Raw genomic sequence first — 15,511 nt, 5'->3', positions numbered from 1 at the left:
ATTATGAACAGCGCAAGGTCTCTTAGACAAGTCTGTTAGTACCTACCACAGAGTACCTACCATCCCATGCTATGACTCTTCAAGCACGTGCGACTGATAGTTACAAACGTAGATACAACAAGCGTATGCATAAATGCAATGTCCTAACTTTAGTATCACTTCCTATCTACTTCTGGACCAAATGAAATCATCAATGTTTTATACTCCGCCCCAAAAGCATACAACTACTCTTACCCCACCACCCTAGCATACGCTTTGTACGCTTGAGTAAATGTTGACAATTATGGATGACCCCTAAGCAAATAGATAAAAGATTGATTATGACAAAATCAATGCTCTGACCAAATACATAGTCACTGACTGACTTCCTTCCTCTCTCAATATTAGGTCACTGACCTTGTCAAAAGACACACTATACATAAATATCACCTTAAACTTTCATGCTGATCACGCTAATGCATTGCATTTTATTTAATTAAACACATCTTTCCTACTTGTTATGTACTAACTTATGTTGTTGGATCGTAAGAATAATTATGTTTCATATGTCATGCCAACCAAAATTATGTGCCTCTTCAGTCTTGATCATAGTTCCCCTTACTCTTTCACTGAAGATTACTCAGGGTTGCCACAAATTTCCACCGAAAATTTGTAAGCAAATACTTATCAGCAACACACACCCTTTCCAGTGTTTTAGGACCATGTCCCTTGTGTTTTTTTTACCCGCAACATCCAAATCCTACAATGTACGTCACCTAGTGTTGTTCACAAACAGCTTTGAAACAGTCTTAAATGGTCCTTTGTACAGTACGCAATATTTATGTGTGTCATCTACTGCTCAGACGTCACTTAATTATTTGAACTAACAATCGTAAGCTGTGAAATTCTTTGTGGACCTTGAACAAACAGTATGCTTGAGTGACAGAACAAGTATTGCATGTAGGCACTCATTCGACAATGGCAGCAAGAGAACCGTTTCGTCCGTGTGGATGGCTGTCGAATAAGCACAGACTGGTTGTCAAAGTAGACAGCGAATGAGTAGGGTGTCGCTATAAGTAGACCAGCAGCGCAACCATTCTGCTCTGCAGATGCACCAAGAAATGACTGAAATGCAAAATGATTGTAATGCAAAAGTGGACATAATGTGATATGACACAAATGTGAAATGGAGGTAATGCTATATGAAAATGGACATGACTGTGAAATGCAAAATAAAAACCGAAACTGACCAATTTAATGTTCGTGAGCCGGCTGTGACTTGCTCAACAATCTATTTATTTGTAGGCACACACAAAAAATTTTCTGGGCAGTTTCCCACTAAAAATTCGTAGGTTATGAATTTATTCATAGGTGTAGCAGCCCTGCAAAAGTGACTGATAACAACACCAAGGACCATTATGTATAATGGTTGGACATTGGCCAACTACCTATCCGGCCTAGCAATGAGGTTGTCTGACTAAAGTATTTTACGTCCAGATAATCGGCCAAGCCTTGAAAAATTTGACTACCATGATGTTCCACTCCCTGACTCTGGGACCATACTAAAGTGCGACAAAAGCAAGTCATGGCAGGTGTGCATATTAAAGGCAGTAAGAACTGCAAATTTGCAACATGTTATAGCAATTAAACTGTTCTATTTTGAATATCACTATCACTCCACCCATTGTACATTAAAATGTATATAGTCTTATTATTCGGCTTAGATAACCTAGTAAACAAATACAAGGCTGTGCAGTTTACAAGTGGTCATCACATTGGCAGAAACAACCCACAACAGACAGAGTACGTCGGCCCATTGCCAAATTGACGTTTCATTTTTGGGTTACACTCCACCTCCCGGCAAATTTTTGAGTTTGCCATAAAAAGTACATCATATTAGAACTCTAATGGTACTTGTTTGCCTTGCGTAATCGAAGCTGTTACTGAGATATAGCACAATTTGGGGGCGTGCCCTACACTGGATGTAATCATTTTCGATATGTACGTAGGCTATAGCTCACCAATACTTCTGTAAGAATGAAGTAGACTTAAAAAATGCATTACTCTGATGCAAATTCGAAGCAACAGCTCCACAAGACAAAGATTCACGCCAAAGGCCGACAAACTTTTCATGTACCACACGGTTTGATTGAGTTGTTCAGAATGAAGGCTCTTGACATTACAAATCAGAACGATCCACCTGCAATTCCTGTGCTCTCTCCTCTGTAAAAAAGTAAGCACTACAGTCTCTTTACTTGGATGTGGTGATCACATCCGGGGAGTGAACAGCTTGAGATGTTTCTCTGCAAAAGAATATTCTGCCTGCTATAGCGATGTGAGCTTAACTAAGACAGAAAAAACTTGGCTGGGATCACTGCCTTTGTCACGCAAGGATGCCTTAGGAGTGCTCAGCTGGTGGCGTCCAGTGTACCGCCCTGGTCCAGGTTCAATGCCTCAGTTAGTATTCCGGCTGTCCACGTGTAATAGGTTACCTACTAGTAATACATTTTCCTCCAGCTAAAGCTGCAACTGTTTATGAACTTCTAAAGCGATTCTGTCACAAGTCAGTAAAACTTGATCAGTCTCACACTATCATCAGTTTAGCCCAAGCCATATACTGTGAAGTTCAGGAAGTCAAATGGAAAAGCAAGAAAATTTAAATCAGTTGTTCTACTGATGGGTGGATTCCACATCACTACAACGTTCCTTGGCTTACGAGGCTAGTAGAACCTCTAGCATGCTGGTTCCTTCCCCCTCGTGTACTTCCTTGAAGTGTCAAGCGAAAGTCAAACGTCGTCGTTAGCTATGACACACAAACTAGAAGTTTGTTGCAAAGAATGCTTTTTGCTAGCTATTCTCCAGCTGTGGCCATGAGTATTGTACTTCATCTAATGTTTGCATAGGAATGACCACCCGCTATGCAGCTACATACGGTCGTCATAATTCAATACAACAACTTGCCAAAGTCACACCTCTTACTCCAAATCTGAAAGGTGATTGGGCACGCCAACATTCTGGCGTGGTACACCAAAACCTGGTGATAGTCACCAGACCTTCTCTCGATCTTCGGTTAGCCAGACTGCTCCCCTCTTGCTCGACGAACATCTGGCCATACGAGACTACCTTGAACCTAAGCCAAACATTCCACCTCCTCAAGGTCATGGTTGGACAATGAGTGCCGACAAAGACAGTGAAGTTAAATTCAATGAACCACTAGGCCACCTGCTCCACTTGACATCATGAAACTAGTGAGTTGTGGACGTAAGACTGGGTGCAATTCGACTTGTTCCTGTCGTCAAAGTGAGCTTCCATGCATGGACGTCTGCCAGCGGATCCACTTTGACAACATAGATTCACACCTCATTCGAGCTTTGGCAGGGTTGCGAGATTATGACAGGTGCCAATAACTAGAACACTATCAAAGCATGAGTCCGTGGTAGAACAATAAGCAGTCCCTGCTGGGCCCATGACTGATATTGATATCGGTATAGTAACAAACAATGCCTAAAGATACTGACAAAGTCAAGTGAAGTTTCAGACAAATATGTTTACTTGCCATTAAAATTTATGTGTGTAATTTAATGTAACTTAAGCTACCACGACTTTTATACAGCCAGATCACTCTGTATTGCTTCTCATTTTAGCTCTTATTCTTGAATTTTGTGAGCTTATTAACACTATTGGATGCCTATCAACATCCATAGGCTTAGGGAAAGTAGACTTGGGTCAGAGGAGCTTCTTTTTAGCATCTAGAGGTGTGTGTGTGTGTGTGTGTGTGTGTGTGTGTGTGTGTGTGTGTGTGTGTGTGTGTGTGTGTGTGTGTGTGTGTGTGTGTGTGTGTAACATCCAACATCTAGTGTGAACCAGGCACAGAGCAGATTAATAAGATGTGTCTGCAAAGTCCACATATCCTACGTTGTTAGCCAATTTATGGGAAGGTCCTCCATACATCACAGCTTATTTTGGCCTTTAAGTTAGCTCTTAGGCTGCAAATTAATCCAAGATGTGGCAACCCTGATTACTGTATTTCCTCAAAGCAGGTGCTACATAGATACTGTAAATCCAGAAATTTTCGTACTCATGAGAATTTTCATTATTTTTTCGTAGATACCTGGTTGTACTAAAATAACATGAATACTAAAATTTATACATAGATGCACTTGAATTCGGCTACAGTACAGTCAGGGTTTGAAAAACCCAAGAAATGTTGGTCGCCGAAGCAATTCTTATTATGCCGCGCCCCTCAATAAATGTACTTGGGCCATGCCTACTTGTGACCCTCAGGAGTTATTAGTCAAACAGTCTTCTAGCTACTTACTTTTTGTTACACTCATCCTAGTTCAATAGTATGATGCGGCAATGTAACCACAAGCAGGCATAGCAGGCACTTCATTCTCTAGATTAATATCTAGGTTCAAGGGTTTGGACATCCTAGAGTTTATAAACTGACCAACTGACCAACAGTTTGTTAGTAACTACGACTAAGGCCACGGTCTCTTTGTGTAGATGTCATGCACACGTGCCATATTTCTGTTATCTCATACTTGAAGTTCTTACCATAAGTAACACTAGACAAATAGATTGTGAGGCAGAGAGAAACCAGACTTCTATTGACACCTTGTCAGTGCGTACCTTGCAGCAACTGATGTAATTGAGCATGAGCTCAAGAACAGTGGAAAGCCGTAGTTCTTAACGGCAATTTTCATGCCCCGCAAAAAGCAACGATAGATGCAGTTTCTGTCTGCGCCCACAGCTAGATTTGCAGGAGCTTTGTCTAGTATCAGAGCCATCAAATCTAGTTGGCACCGAGACATGAAACTAGTAGCTGGCTTCCCGGAATATTGGTATTCGCCGGTCTCAGCTAGAATTGCTCTGGCTTCGACTTCTGTTGCACATTTCAAGTTTCATAAGTGCTGAATGCACGCCATTGTACGGGAAGCCAGTCAAAATCAAGCCTATTGTGCGGTTTCTATAATTAATTAATTACCTAAGTGTTTCCCAGGTGCAGGTAAGCGTCATTCCTTGTGCAGGTGCTTCAGCACATTAGGATCGCGGAACACACAGGCGGACAGTTTACGTTCATGTAGACAGAAAAGTTGAGGTTTTTGTGTACCCAGATTACGCCGTACTAGTTTTCAAGCTCCTACTAAACTCGGAAATTTGGAAAGTTGATTTTCGTCATGGTTTACCATTGCTACGGCTTGGCGACTTCCTAGGCTTGACTAGTCACCATTCCTGTGACAGAGATCGCCATTTGGCGATCGGTTTTTCGAACCCTGGCAGTACCGATATCCTGTACTAAAATAACATGTGTACGAACTACTTCATGGGCAGAAGTGCTAAAATTTCTGGATTTACAGTAACTGGCTTCCCAAGTCAAGCCTTCCTCCATGCTCACTGTGTAACCTCACATGGTCTTCTCTTGCTGGTCTGTGAGAGGAGGTGCTTGAGCTGGAACTGCTCACACGGATGGAAGGCTTGGTTGCAAATCTGTATGTCAGCTGATAACGTGCAGCGGCATGTTCACATCACAAATCTTGACCTAAATAAATTGTTTCCATTTGGTCGACGACCTGATGCAACTAGAGTTACTGGAACCTATTAGCTACTCTGGACACGCATTTCTCACCCCACAGAGTGATCATATCACTAGCCGTTTACACGCTGGTCAACTTAAGCGCCTGCCATGATTTCTATGCTACCGTTACCCTCACTGGTAATTTCTACACCTGTCAGTCTACAGTAGTAGTGTCCTTCTTTGCCTTGTGTGGAAGTCTAAACAGTTGCCCTTGTACCACGGCTGCAGACTTGCTCAAGTTGCTGTCGATTTGATGACACTGCATCTGAACGCCGTGACGTTCTTGGACAACTTCAATGTCAGTTTGGTGGTGCCCGGGTGGAGAAGGGGCATCCGCTGTTGTCACAGGACTGAGTAGTTTTCCCACTGCTCCAGTAAGAGAATGAGATGACGGTGTTACCAGGGTTTGAAATCCAAATTCAAAAACCCTATTGGAGATTGCCTTGATGAGTGAGACTGTATGTCACTCAGTTGCAAACAATCCAATCAGTTTGTTTGGGTTTGCCTGCTTCTCGCACAATTACCTACACGGGCAGTAAGTGCTGGTCTCTTACTGCATGGAAACCTTGCTGACTCATGCCAACACATGCTCATTATAATCATGTTAGGTAAAATGTTAATCAAGTTAGGTCAAGTTTCGTGACGTGAACATGCTGTTGCAAGTCATCAGCTGACGTACAGATTGCAACCAAACCTTCCCTCTGTTCGAGCAGTTCTGGCTCAAGCACCTTCTCTCACATGCAAGGAGGCGAACAGCACGTGAGGTCGCACAGTGAGCAAGGAGGAAGGCTTGGCTTGCGAGCCTAATAGATACCCTACAATGGCATTGTATTTCAATCGTTCTAAGCATGTACTTTAGGAAAGCACTTTCACTCGTTCACTGCATTCATACTCATTAGTGAACAACAGTCTATCCATTTGTTGCACAGACATAATGTCATTACACAGGTCTGTGATGAACAATACATACATAACATACATGACCCATAATGTAACAGTAACCTCAACTGTTCCAGCAGAATAGAAGTGACAAATTATTTGATTGCCATTCCTTTTTGTTCCGCCACATGTACATGCATAAGTCACTAAGTGGCAATCTATTCAAGCATAATGTTCTCTTCAAGTGTGACGATGCTTTTGAGGAAATACAGTAATCGATCACTTCCATTCATAACTGGTGAGAAATATGTATTATTAACTTAAACAAGTCCAATTAGATAACGTAACTGACAGGATGTCATTTCACAAACCTATAGGTTCTGTGTCAGGTATAAATAGCTGTGTTGCTCTTGTATGAGGACGCAGTGGAGATGCTGAACTGGCCTGAGTGTCTTCACATAAAACTTTACAACCTGCAGAAGAAAACATGTCTTAATTAATGGAACTGTCAATACTAAATCCCTTACTAACTTACTAGCCGTGTATGAGTAAGACCCACAGCACAATTAGAAAGTTTTAGCATCTAAGGTGTTAACACAAAAGCAAAGTCTATCTAATGACACAGGTGGAATAAAACGTCCCAGAACTCAATCTTCTTAATTGCTTTTCCATAATTTAAGATTGAGAGTGTCCTTCAAATATTGTAAATCAATAAATTCGTAAGTAAAAATTCGTAAACTGCTGCAGACTCTCTTTCGTAAGAATTAAATGTTCGCAAACTTCTCTCATGCGCCTTGAACATGTGCATGGAGGTGACAAGGCTTAATCAATATCCAGGTAAGTCCTTGCCGACGTACCTACTTCAGTCTCAATACGTCTGATTTCTTGGCTTGCAAAAGCTAATCCATTGACAGAGCACTACCCTGAGCCGAGAAAACCATTTCTGCGCAACCAAAGTAATGAAGATGATGATTCAGACAGCGTTATAGGTTCATCCACATGGGTATTTGGGCTACAAAAAGTTAGTAATCTCTTTGCAGTGTTCTCACCAGTACCGTCAGTACCATCGAAATGACGGTTGGGAGAGGGAAAGGATGTTTGGAGTGAGGAAAACAGCATTTATTGGCGATTGGGAACAGAATTGGAAAGCCTTAGCATGCATAGTGTGGGATCGCGGATCTAAAGACAATAGTGGCCTTGATGGTCCCGAAGTTGCTACAGAACAATACATGTATTCTCATGTCAGACATCTGGTAATCTTACGGAGTGCATGGTCTCCTTGTTGGTGTTTGAGGTGAATTCCTGTTGACTTTTCACACAAGAAGTGCTAATAAGACTGTGGTTGCAGCAGGTGTTCTACTAATTACTGTTTATCTTCAATCTCATGTTTTGTACACCCTTACTCTTTTAGGTCAGCTCATAATTCCAGTTTAAGTCAACTTGTCATTGCAATAATCTACTGTCTGTCTGTCTAGCTGTGTTATGTTTAACAAGGTCATGTACAACGACGTTTACTCAACAAGATCTGAGTGGCAATTATATTGAATAGTCTACTAATCATGCAGTAACTTCAAGACTTTACATAGAGTGACCCAGTCTGCTGACATTTTGTTACAGTTAGCTAACCGCACTTCTTTTAAAATTGTAGTTTATGTGACATTGTCTATCGTATTTTGTCTCATCTATCGAACGTAGGATATCAACAATACTACATACAACAATATACTACCACTACTACTGAGAACTGATGTATTGAAAATCAAGTTCTATCATACAAGACAAACAATTAAGCAAGATACTGTACGCAACATAAGCAAAATAATTACATTAAACACATACCTAACTCTAAAATTCAACTACTGCAAGGTAGTCTACTCTCAGCCGAAGCCAAGAGTATGTCTTAGTTGATAGGTGTTCTTGCTCTGCAGCCTCTGAGACACATGATGGATGCACGTAATAAAGCCAATGCGACATCTTATCACTACTACTACTACTACTACCACTACCACTACCACTTCTGTTTTGTGCATTCGCGGAAGTAGATCAGCCAAGCACAGGCCTCTAAAATGTCATGACATGGATTTAATCAACAGTGAGGCTTGCCTCACTAAGTAGATTGTGACGTTGACTTAAGTGGGTTTGTTTAATTGAATGGATTGATATAGTGTTGTGTTGAGTGCCGTTGTAGTGGCTTTTGTAGTATGGGCATGACCGGTGGATGCTTTTGCTGAGTAATAAACTACCACTACCACTACCACTACTACTACTACTGTACATACCATACATGCATCTGACTCTAATACAACTAGGAAACAGATAAAGTAATTTTATGATGACATTACCAAATTGTCTGTGTGGTTCTTGTTTGTTGTTACTCCAGAGAGTTCTGTGTCCTATCTGGATGCGAATTGAAATATCTTATTATTATTATTATTATTATTATTATTATTATTATTATTATTACTATTAATAGCTAGGTCAACATCAAACATTTGATGACATCACTAATTGACGTTATTATATTTAATGGCGTCATTTTAACGGTTGGCAAAAATCCTGGCTAGAACGCTGCTTTACAATTTATGAAATTTACGGAATTAAATAGTTTATGAAACTTTATGGAATTACAGTAGTCCATACCCATAGCGTCACACAAGGACTCAAACCAGGTACGGTTTAGAGGTTTGGTAAAAATTTCATTTCCTCAATATAGGACACTAGGTCAGAGATAGTTCTATCCTTCACAGCTTCACATACATCATGAAATTTGATGTCGATGTGTTCGGTCCTTGCATGTGAACCAGGATTGCTGCATATACTGATACCAACTTGATTGTCTTCCATCAACACTGCTGGTTTCTCATAAATTTTCTGTAATCACCTTAGCCAAATTGCCTTCTATGTAGCTAGACTCACAGCCAAATACTCTGGCAGTATCCTTGGCCCTTGTTCAATATCCAACAAATCTGAGTTTCTGTGCTGTTTTCTTCAGTCTGTCCCTTTGTGTGGCTGGAACATGGGCATATGCAGCAGAACCAAAGACTTTTATCAAGTGGCTCAGATCTGGCTTCTCTCCATATCACCCACCGCTCATATGGTGTCATATGTATATTCTAATTTTTAAAATTTTCTTTTAAGATTCTTTAGACTGGGATATCCCAGTTGAAAGTCAACATCACACTCTAAATAATTACCAATCATTCTAGCTTATGCTGCCATAGCCATACAGACAACTGTTAGAAAAAGTTACACTAAAAGATAAGGTAGATCTTGATGTAGCCTTATTTGTGATCAGTCTCAATGATCTGTCATCTGACCAAGGCCATAGCTTTCTACCACAACAGAAATGAATGTGCCACCAGCCGAATCCACCTCCTCACTATGACAAAGATCATTCTCTTCTTCTCACATTCGTGCAGCAGCTCTGCCCATGATCTATATTGAATATGATGCTTATCAGAAGGTGTCGAGTTACTAGGATCATCACAGTTCATAAATCCATCGCCTTTTTGAAGTCCTCCATAGTGAAACCTATTGACAAAATCTTGAAGTCCCAATCGAATCTTGGTAATCTAGATGATCCACAAGTCGAATTGCATTTGGTATGAAGCTGTCAGAGTGTTTCAAAGTCAATCGTCTTTTATGCACTGTTATTTCTGCCATATTGTTGGAACAATTACATCACTTTGATCAAGGATTACATCGATCTTTAGAAATTATTTGTTGTTTACTGTACAGACATGGCATGGTTGCAAGCTACATTACCTATTATGCCTGGTTCACAATATTGACGCTGACGTTCACATCAACGTCTGATGCCGACGTCAACGTCAATCTTGTGAACACACCAGCATAACCGACAGATTCTGGCATTACGACGTTGACATTGATCCTGGAATTGAATCAAGTTCTATTTCAGCGCCAACAACTGAAATTACTTAGCATCAACCACAAGCATGTGATCATTTTCAACCAATCAAAAGTATACCTAGGACCAGCAGTGGATGAAGTGCTGGACGAATCAGTGAGGACTACCCGTGTTATTGACAAATCTGGTCAAATAATTAAAAAATACTTAGAAAATGCCCTTAAAATTGTCTTTGCTGCCGGCGCCGCTAAAATATTTCTAATCCACTTTCGTTTCCTTCCAGCAGTTGAACTCCCTGGCGTCTACAATGCAGTAGAAATAGCAACCAAAGAGTCACAACGTTATTTGTTTACTTTGAGCACATTCGACTCGAGTTTCAGGCCATCTGATCTGCGTGTCGCATCGCACAAATATTGTGAACAAGTCAAAGTCAACGTTAACGTCAGCGTCAACATATTGTAAACGAGGCTTTAGACTTGGTACACTGAGTTTCAGAGAAGCAGTCAAGTCTTCATTGGCTGCTTATACAGGGAGTTGCAATTTCTACTCGCAATCTGGTACACGATTTCCTCAAGAAGGCTTGCAGTTCACTGGATATTGCAAATTTGCATTTCTCAAGGCCTTTACTATCAGGAGACTCCAAAAGTCATCTTCAGATTTGTTATTATCTGAAAAGAAACACAATTCTTCGACTTTAGATTTCAGCAATGCTACTCAATGACAAATCCAATCAGAATTGACTCTGATTTAGTCAAGCTTTGTTGAACACTGCCAGCTTACAGGATAAAGCGCATTTAAATTCATCAGTGCATCCCATGCAGGAGCTTGGTTGTGGGCAATACCCACCCCCAATCTCGGCCTTTCCATGTCTCCTCCTGACTTTGTTATTGATGTATGGCTCTGGTTGGGAATTGAGATGTTTCCCTCTCCGCTGGCATCTCTCCTGTGAAGTTGAGGTCAGCAGATGACGCTTTGGGAGATGACCTTGTTGGTTGCAGTTTTGGTCCAGAGCACACACATAGACATTTATTTCCAGGCATTGTTGGTTGAGAATAAAGAAGTTATGAGGGAGACGAGGTGCAGTGGTTTAGTGAAACCAGTCCTGGTGATGTTTTTCACCCTGACTCTTTGGAGAGTAGACCTGCCTATTTGACATACCGTTAGAAAGTCGGCTGCCATTGTATATGTGACAAAAGCAGCAGTGAGGGCTGGAGCTGCAGCAGAGGCAGGCGAAGAACAAAAGGATATTCACCATGAAAACAAAGTTTTTGCTGCTAGTGGTCTCTTTTACCCCTTGGTGGTGGAGACCTTGGGGCTTTGGTCTTTATTCAGCATCAAAACTCTTAATGTTATTGCTTCAAAACCTCAACAGTCAGAGGCCTTAAATTCCATCAAGCTTTCCAAAATATGAAGCAACAACTATCTAGTCAATTGCGGAAACACAGGGTTTCCCCCACGATCTTTTAGAGCGGGCCGCCCTGTTTGGATTTTGAGGATGTGGTCCTAAAGTATTTGCCAACAATGTAAGAAAATTTCTGGATCTCAGGACTCTACGTGAGTATGAACATTCTATCTATTTGTACGCATACAGAACGCACAAGGAGAGATGGAGAGAATGTTAAACAGAAATAAGTAAATAGGTGTACCTGTACAGCTTTGTGTATAGCTTTCTCACAATGTGATCTGTAAAGTTCTGCCTTCAGACCCGCCTTGTTTTAACATCAACAGGCGAACACGCATTTAATTAAAGCGTCATAGGTGGGTGATATTGATTATTGATCTAAATTAGTTGTCATTGTTGTCCTCCTACTTTATGGTGAAGATCTCTTCACTATCCGTGCTAGACATATCGTTTGATCTAACTTATATTACCAATTGCTCTAATGATTGTTCAACTATATTGTCAGTAGCTCTGTCAGTAATATTAACCACATTACATTAAGATTAATAACAATATATTAATACTAATAATCTGCCCTGTTTGATTTTAATTCTAGGGAAAACCCTGGAAACATAATTCGAGAATGATCTATAACAGAATTCAGCTTGAAGTACACGACGTTGATAGTTGAGATGTACCTAGTGTAATGTATAAGACATGCTAGTTTGGGATGCTTAGGGCATTGTTTGGGGATCATTTGGGTTTGAATGTATATACACAAATAAATAAATAAATAAATAAATAAATAAATTTTAAAATTCACAACCATGTCCCAGCATGGTGAGCGGCGATTGTATTGATGCAAGCTTAATCACGTAGACTGGTATTGCTTTAGACTAGACCACATAGTTCTATCCAATAGAACTTTTAGCTGATGTTGGTCGCGTTGGTATTGGCTACTTGGTCTCCTAGTACGATAGAAACAAGAAGTGTTGAACTGTGTAGACCTGCACTGGTGAGCTGGCACGTCAACTGACGAGTGTCATTGCAACTTTCTAAGAAGGCCGCCGGAAAACTTCTGCAAGCCTCACAAAATCCTATTTTCCCCCCAATCGCAAGGTAGCTTGACTCCAAGAACCATCAGGAATAGATAAATTTATATATCTTTGTAGACAATTGCAAAGTCAAATTTCAAGAGTTGTGGAAGAGCTTTGTCCAACAATAAAGTTCTAAGTAGGTGGTTCAGGTTACATATAGAAAAACAGGATCAAAAAATATGCAACTCTACCTGAAAGTTCTCAAGGTGTTCTTGACATTCTTATAATTTTCAACCCGCTTTGAGAAACTCAATCAAAAAGCTTGTGAACCATAAACGGGTGATACCAAGAACTCGATGCCTTTATCCACAGCTCCGACCCTACGAATATTAGAATGAAATTCAGAGAAGGCCTGATCTCCACTTGGCCAGAACAGTTCGCATTTCAATGTATTGAGATGAAGACCGAATGATGGTCCTCTGGTTTGGAAAGTATCAGACATGGAGGCAATAGTGTGGCGAGGACCTATAAAAGTACCGTCATCCAGGTACCGCAAATCAAGGAATTGCATGATGACTAGAGCAAACAATAGAGGCCTAAGGAATCTCTTGTTGAACTCCAGCTATTGACTTTAGCCTGTGCCTTCCTAAACGTAATCCCCTGCAGCGTGATAATGCACCACTGCACCCAAGCATATAGATTTGGTAGTTCTATTACCATGTAGAAGGAAACAATCACGATGGCAGTTGTTGAATGCATTGCTCATATCAAGTTTCAAAAAACATAAACTTGGGTCAGTACCATAAGCTTCAATTAAATTTGAAAATAAGTGAACAGCTCCTTCCAGACCACCTAAGATGTCAAGACTCACTTCCATAAGGTAAGATGTCAGGCAGACTAGACTAGTCTTAGCAGAGGCACAACAGATTCAACTGATAAGGCAATGAAGTAACTCTCCAACAGCAATTGGCCTCACTCCAATACCTCTTTTTCAAAGCAATCAGAGGTGCTCAGAATCTTGCCAGGCAAAGCATTATAAAAACAATTTAGAAAAGCTGTCACGACATTCTTGAGCTGCTGGTGCTGTTGTTCCCGTTATTACATCCGGTCGGTGCTGAGACCAAAGATTGGAAAACCCCGGACTAGAAGCATTCGAAGCTTCTAGAACAGAAGTGGAAGACACACACAAAGGGGGAGGTGGTACTTCATGTGACTATTCAGGCAGGTCTTGATATATATATATATATATATATATATATATATATATATATATATATGGAAGTTCTGCTTCACTAATCTTGTTGAATTTGACTCCTGCAGATAGAGTAATAGCAACACATTTCTACAGTTGGTTTATCGCTAAATCTAGGCTTTTCCTGAACTTTCCACGGGCATGAGAGTGAGAATGGGTCGCTTGGCGCGTAGCTGACTGAAACAGTAGACTAAAAGGCTTTGCTGTCTCTGAGATTTGTTGTGGCTTTCATAAAAGCAGATTTAAATTTATTGTGACTAATGACATTAAAAAGAATGGTTCAGTACTTACTGGCTTTTTCCTTTGCTCTCTGGATTGCTGCATTCCTCCTGGGAAGTAACGCTATCAAGTTTTCGATCACGTGTTTTGGGGAATTCCCATCTATAAGAGTCCTGTATTGCTTCCCAGAGTCGTTCTTGTGTTTCAACATGGTGTCGATTAGCGGAGACCTTCAACCAGTGCCACAGGTTTTCATTTGCATTGGCATCGTGTAACTTCAGCTGAAAAAACGACGTGTGCTTTCTGTCCAGGTGCTGGCGTGCTACCGCTCACTCACTCTTTTTCTGAGACGACGAACAATGGATCTCTCAGCTAGGGACTTGCCTGTTGCAGTGGCAAAGCGTCCACTCGGCTGCCTCGCGACGTAGCCTCTGTCAGCAATGGCGAATCTCTGTAACAAACGATCATCTCGTGCAATTTTCGTTTTCTTTCTCCTGACTGTTTCCTGTATTCGCTACTGCCCTTCGTGATTTTCCAACAGATGTTCAGTAATGCATTGGAAAAAGCTGTTTTCATGTCGGGTTTCGATTTTGCCACGAGTTCCAGCACTAAGTTGCAGACCACGCAGCCTATGGCAAGGAGAGGAAACAGCACAAAATTGTCATGACCAAAGAAAACAGCTGAATGAATAGGCTGTGCTGCATGCTAGTTTTGCAGATAGAGCATTTGGTGCCCCCACTAAAACAGCTGATTTTTTCAGCTGCACTCTTCAACCATCTTGCAACAAACCAGAAGTCAGTGTTTCCTTTGTCTAGAGTAATGTTGACAGAGAACATCTGAAATTTTCATAAGAATTGGGCTAGAAAAGTGCGTTGACTATTGGTAAAACAAGAAACAGTCATTGCTCAAGCCCTGAGATGACTGTTTGCATGTGCATGACTCCTGTGACGTCACAGGAGTCTTTTGTCTTTTTTGCAAAGTAATAAGCTGCTTTTCTCTCTAAATCAAGGCTGTCAAAGAAGTAAGACATTGGCAGCAACCCATTGGCATCGGTTGTTGACGTTCTCATCACGTGATTCCTTTGAAAATACAGAAATCAACTCCACACTAGACAGCACTAATTTAGCTAGTTGCCAAACTACCTCAACTCTTTACTCTAGAATCGCTTGAAAATCTGCAAAGACCAGCTGTGTCGAAAACAGCATGACCAACCTTAGTATCTAAACCCTCTATCATTTTGTTTAATTAACTTCAACAATAAAATGTGTTTATATTTTGTACTACATCACATATGCTAGGTGGACCTATAATTATGCCG

General features: G+C 40.8%; 1 protein-coding gene across 1 annotated transcript in view; it reads right to left on the bottom strand.

Annotated features, from left to right (window-relative positions):
- The window catches only part of LOC134182839 (uncharacterized), a 31,701-nt gene that overhangs the window by 12,031 nt on the left and 4,159 nt on the right, over positions 1-15,511 (bottom strand). The window contains exons 5-7 of the mRNA XM_062650279.1: positions 10,211-10,328; positions 9,846-10,008; positions 6,808-6,927 (exon numbers count right to left, since the gene is read on the bottom strand). Coding sequence (XP_062506263.1) covers positions 6,808-6,927; positions 9,846-10,008; positions 10,211-10,328 — 401 coding nt within the window. The remainder of the gene's footprint in view (positions 1-6,807; positions 6,928-9,845; positions 10,009-10,210; positions 10,329-15,511) is intronic.

This window comes from Corticium candelabrum, chromosome 8 (assembly GCF_963422355.1).
Source record: "Corticium candelabrum chromosome 8, ooCorCand1.1, whole genome shotgun sequence".
NCBI classification, from domain to species: domain Eukaryota; kingdom Metazoa; phylum Porifera; class Homoscleromorpha; order Homosclerophorida; family Plakinidae; genus Corticium; species Corticium candelabrum.
Note: the sequence above shows the minus strand (reverse complement) of the source record. Positions and strands in the feature narration are given on the sequence as shown.